This window comes from Rhincodon typus, chromosome 28, assembly GCF_021869965.1.
Source record: "Rhincodon typus isolate 14 chromosome 28, sRhiTyp1.1, whole genome shotgun sequence".
In the NCBI taxonomy this organism is placed as follows: domain Eukaryota; kingdom Metazoa; phylum Chordata; class Chondrichthyes; order Orectolobiformes; family Rhincodontidae; genus Rhincodon; species Rhincodon typus.
The window spans coordinates 37,217,544-37,223,147 of record NC_063359.1 but is presented as its reverse complement, the minus strand read 5'-3'; the positions used below and the strand labels follow the sequence as shown (position 1 = coordinate 37,223,147).

The window sequence follows — 5,604 nt, the reverse complement described above, 5'->3', positions numbered from 1 at the left end:
TGGAGGAGATTTGAGATTACAACTGGTTAATCTACAATTTTATTCAATGGTGGAGGAGATTTGAGATTACAACTGGTTAATCTACAATTTTATTCAATGGTGGAGGAGATTTGAGGTGCTGAACAGCCTATTCCAGCTCCTGTTTCATATCTTCGTAATATGCAACAGAGTGGAGAGCTTTGAAATTGTTACAGTGGCTCAAGCGACTCTCTGTGTGGAGTTTGCACATTCTCCCTGTGTCTGTGTGGGTTTCCTCCGTGTGCTCCGGTTGCCTCCCGCAGCCCAATGATGTGCAGATTACGTGGACAGGCCATGCTAAATTGCCCATAGTGTTCAGGGATGTGTAGGCTTAGGTGCAATAGCCATGGGAAATGCAGGGATAGGGTAGGGGTATGGGTCTGGGGAGGATGCTCTTCGGAGGGTCAGTGTGGGCTCGTTGGGCCGAATGGCCCATTTCCACACTATAGGAATTCTATTTTAAGTGAATTTGGGAGAGACCATGAAATAGATGGGAATCTGGGGCTGGGGTTGGAAATTATTGTAAATACTGACAGGTAACCCAAAATCCAGTAAAGTCTCTGTCTCAAGGGTGGGGGATTTCAGACATCAGACCTGTAATGACACTATTCTATTGATAAATAGTTAATAATCAAACAAACCTTACCTTCAGGCAGTACTTGTGCAAGTCCCAGGTAGCAAGTACAACATAGCACAGCACAGAGAATGAGGGCTCTCCTGGGGAAACAAATACAGGTTAGAATTTCATTAAAATTTGTACCTAATGTCAACAACAATGCTGCTAAAGCAGAAATTGCTCGAGCACCGATGCGGAGAAAGCAGAGTTAACATTTTGGATCTAGTGACCTTCTTCAGGACTGGACCCGAAATGCTAACTCTGATTTCTCTCCACAGATGCTGCCAGACCTGCTGAGCTTTTCCAGCAATTTCTGTTTTTGTTTCTGATTTACGGCATCCACAGTTTTATTGGTTTTTAGTCAATAATAATGTCCTACTTACAAATTTGATCTACTCCACTAAATTCTAATATTGAAAAAATGGAACTGACAAAGGCCTGCCATTTAAATTAGAAGGAAAATACACGCTTCCCTAAACCTTTAGATCTTCTTGAATGATTCTTGCCTTTTTTGCTCATATTGAGAGATGCGGAAGTCCAGTGCATGTGTTAGTCACCCTTCGTGACACCAGCCCTGCTTCCCTTTTTGTGGAAACAGAACATGCTGAGAAACTCAGATGAGGCAGATAGGGTGAGAGAGGAGGAACAGGTTCCTTGGAATACCGGGATTCCCCCAGACTGCACCTGGAGGGGACCCTCCAGACACTGACTGTTCTGCCAACCCCAACAAAACTAATCCACCTCAGAAACCTGACCTTAAAACATTTCCCATTTCTCTACACAATGGCTCAGTGGTTAGCACTGCTGCCTCACTGTGCCCAGGGACCTGGGCTCGATTGTAAACTCAAGCAACTGTCTGCATGGAGTTTGCATGTTCTCCCTGTGTCTGCGTGGGTTTCCTCCGGGAGCTCTGGTTTCCTCTCACTGTCCAAAGACGTGCAGGTTAGGTGAATTCGTAGAATCAGCAGGCTATTTAGCCCATTGAGTCCACACTGTCCCACAGACGAGCATCCCACCCACACCCACACTGCACTTCCCATGGCTAATCCTCCAAATCTGCACCTCTTTGGACTGTGGGAGGGAAACCGGAGCACCCGGAGGAGAATCTGCAACCTCCACACAGACAGTCACCCAAGGTTGGAATCAAACCAGGTCCCTGGCGCTGTGAGGCAGCAGTGCTAACCATCCCAGAACTGAAATTGTTCATAATGTTCAGGGTAAGCAAGGTGGTTTAGATACGGTAAATGTGGGGTCAAGGGATAGGGTGGGACACAGAACATAGAACATAGAACATTACAGCGCAGTACAGGCCCTTCGGCCCTCGATGTTGCGCCAATAAATGCCCTTAAAGTGGGCGAGTCTACTACTGTTGCAGGAAGGGCATTCCACGCCCTTACCACTCTCTGAGTAGTTGTTCAGACGCTGTTCAGAGGGCTGGTGCAGGCTTGATGGGCCAAATGGCCTCCTTCCGCACTGTCTGGATTCTAAGATTTACTGCATGTGCGCCCTATCTCCCGTGGTCCTGCTTTCTCCTAAGAAATGGCTTGGAAGCAGAAGCTGCTTAAAAAAATAAGGGACCACTCACCTAGCCATTAGGCTCACTCAGAAAATTGGACACAACGCGTAGACGGTGTTACTATATTGATATACTGATAATATATTAAACACCTCGCATATAACGCTCACGCTTCCCACATGGGACACATTTAATTCCAGTAGCCCTTCACACATCCATTACATCTCTACTGTTACAGTAGATGCATCCTCTCGTTCACCAGGAATAACAAGTAAATATACCGTCAACATGGTCCCACTTTCTTATCAGAGAGAAACAACTGGCGGTGGGTTACCACACCTCGGGCAAAGTGGCATCTTCATAGTAACTTCAGCTGCTACAGGAACGGAACCCACATTGTTGGCATCACTCTGCATTACAAAACCAGCTATCCAGCAAACTGAGCTAACTGACCGCCAATCTCAAATAATGCTTTAGGAAACCTACTAGGAATACAGTGTTTCGTATCTCGTACATGACCAAGAACTTATTTTTGACATTCTGTTATAACTTGTTGATAGAGTTATCTCAAAATAAAGTATCCTTTGACCCATCATGAGCAATGTCAAGGGAGATTCACTGTGTTTCAGCCAATTGTTACAGTTAGATATAGTTATAGAGTCATACAGCAAGGAAACAGTCCTTCCGGTCCAACTCGTCCATGCTGACCAGACATCCCAATCTGACGTAGTCCCATTTGCCAGCATTTGGCCCATATCCCTCTAAACGCTTCCTATTCATATACCCATCCAGATGCCTTTTAAATGTTGTAATTGTAACTGCCTTCAAGAAATTGCTTTTGCTCTGGTGGCTAGCATTAAAATTAAACATGAAATAAAACCAGCAAGTGCTGGAAATTTGCAGGAAGCCAAAAAAGTCAGGGTTACTAACAATTTGGGAATCTGCCAGGTCATGCAACTTTGAGATTAAACCCTCTCAATACATCTGGAAAGAGGGAGAGGAGAGTGGATGGATCTGGCAGCTCAAGGTTACATGGTGCTTCTGACAGAGAATGGTAGGCATAATGTTGCCCATCTCTCATGCTGAATGCGCAGGTCACTCTCTAAACCATCAAGCGATTTGACCTTTTTTCGACGTTTAGTTTTGTCAATGATAAGCCTCAGAAAGGAAGAAGTACTTCTCATACTTTTTGATTTGATTTATCATTGTCACATGTACCTAAATACAGTGAAAAGTTTTGTACTTTTGCGTGCAGTACAGGCGGATCATACCATACAAAGTGCATTGGGTAACAGAACAATGCAAGGAATGCAAAGTTACACAAAATTGCACAAAAAGCAAGACAAACATTAAAGTTTTCAAGAAGATCTGTAGCTCGGGATGTGGATGAGGTTGTAGACTTGCTCGCTGAGCCGGTGGGTTTGGTTGCAAATGTTTCATCACCCTGCTAGGTAACATCATCAGTGCACCTCCGGTGAAGCGTCGGTGTTCTGTCCCGCTTGTTATTTATATGCCTCAGTTTGTTGGGGTGTTTGGTACCACTTCCGCTTCTGTTTCTCAGTGGTCTGTACACAGAGTCTCATTCAATGTGTTTGTTAATGGAGTTCCGGTTGGAATACCAGGCCTCCACAGAAGCGGAAGTGATACCAACCACTCCAACAAACCGAAGCATATAAATAACAAGCAGGACAGAACACCAATGCTTCACCGGAGGCGCACCGATGATGTTACCTAGCAGGGTGTCGAAACGTTTGCAACCAAACCTACCGGCTCAGCGAGCAAGTCGACAACCTCAAGATAAACACTAGATTTGAAATTTGAGAGTCCATTCAAAACTCTAATAACAGCAAGAACCTGTTCCTAAACCTGTTGGTACCCGTGTTTAAGCGTTTGTATTTTCTGCCTGACAGAAGAGGGTGGGAGGGGTCTTTGATAATATTGGCTACCTTTTCAAAGCACCGGGAAGTACAGATGGAGTCAGTGGATGGAAATCCATGCATGTTGTGGCTGTACAGGACATTGATTAGACCACTTTTGGAATACTGCATTCACTTCTGGTCTCCCTGCTATGGGAAGGATGTTGCTGAACTTGAAAGGGTGCAGAAAAGATATAAAATGTTGTTGCTGAGTTTGGAGTGTTTGAGCTATAGGGAGAGGCTGAATAGGCTGGGGTATTTTTCTCTGAAGCGGCAGAAGCTGAGGGGTGAACCTTATAGAGGTTTATAAAATCATGAGGGGCATGGATAAGGTGAATAGCCAAGGTCTTTTCCCCAGGTTGGGGAAGTCCAAAACTAGAGGGCATAGGTTTAAGGTGAGAGGGGAAAGATTTAAAAGGGACCCAAGGGGCAACTTTTTCACACAGAGGGTGGTGTGTGTATGGAATGAGCTGCCAGAGGAAGTGGTGGAGGCTGGTACAATTACAACATTTAAAAGGCATCTGGATGGGGACATGAATAGGAAGGGTTTAGAGGGACATGGGCCAAATGTTGGTAAATGGGACGAGGTCAGATTGGGATGTCTAGTCAGCATGGCCGGGTTGGGCCGAAGGGTCTGTTTTTGTGCTGTACATCTCTATGACTCTAAGATAACAATGTATGGATGAGCAGCTATGATCATATTAGCTAGCAAGGCAAGCCTGAATGGCTCCTATTCTCTAAGCTTCAACGTATCATCTTCTGATGTTACGATGACGTAAGGTGAAGTATTTAACATGTCAACTTTAAAAGTGGCACCATGACAAACTCTCAGTGGAATGGTATGTGCGAACATCAAATGTTTCTTCTGGTTTCTAAAGAAAACCAACACCCAAGGTTGAAAGGCAATGAGGGGATGGGTAGGTAACAAATGCTGGCCTTAACAGAGACTAATGTTCCCATCTCGCAAATGAACAATCTCAACGATGCATTGTGCTGGGGCAACGCTCTCGAATAAGTTTTTCGCCAAATAATTTTCTAAGAATATCTTGCATTTCCAGAATCCTGAATATTACAGAATACATTCGCGTCGCTCTGAGACTCTTCTGTAGAACAGTCAAACCAGTAAACAAGGGGCTTTGTTAGGTGTCTCCGGATTATTAAAGGTTTAGTGAAATTGAAAGCCAAGATTTTGCTGCATATATTTATAAAGTATTCCATGGGTCGGATTTATAAATAGAGATGTCGCGTGTAGAAGCCAAGAAGTTATACGAAACCTGCAGGACGACACTAGTACAGCCTCAGCTGGATTACTGAGTACAGTTCTGGATATGTACCCTTTAGGAAGGACAAGAAGTCTTTGGGGAGGGGACAGAAGAGATTTACAGTAAGAGGTCCAAAAATGTGAGATTACAGTTATGTGGATAGACTGTGAACACTAGGGTAGTGCTCCTTGAAGCAGAGAAGGTGAAAAAAAGATTCAATATCATTACAAACAGCTTAGGCAACTGGAAATTAACAAAACAGAAAGTTCACTTTCT

At 44.3% G+C, this 5,604-nt stretch overlaps 1 protein-coding gene across 1 annotated transcript in view; it reads right to left on the bottom strand.

Moving 5' to 3' along the window:
• The window catches only part of LOC109937100 (collagen alpha-1(XXVII) chain B-like), a 298,313-nt gene extending 296,086 nt beyond the window's left edge, over positions 1–2,227 (bottom strand). Inside the window, exons 1-2 of the mRNA XM_048613403.1 lie at positions 2,220–2,227; positions 665–735 (exon numbers count right to left, since the gene is read on the bottom strand). Coding sequence (XP_048469360.1) covers positions 665–735; positions 2,220–2,227 — 79 coding nt within the window. The remainder of the gene's footprint in view (positions 1–664; positions 736–2,219) is intronic.
• Positions 2,228–5,604: the final 3,377 nt, after the last annotated feature.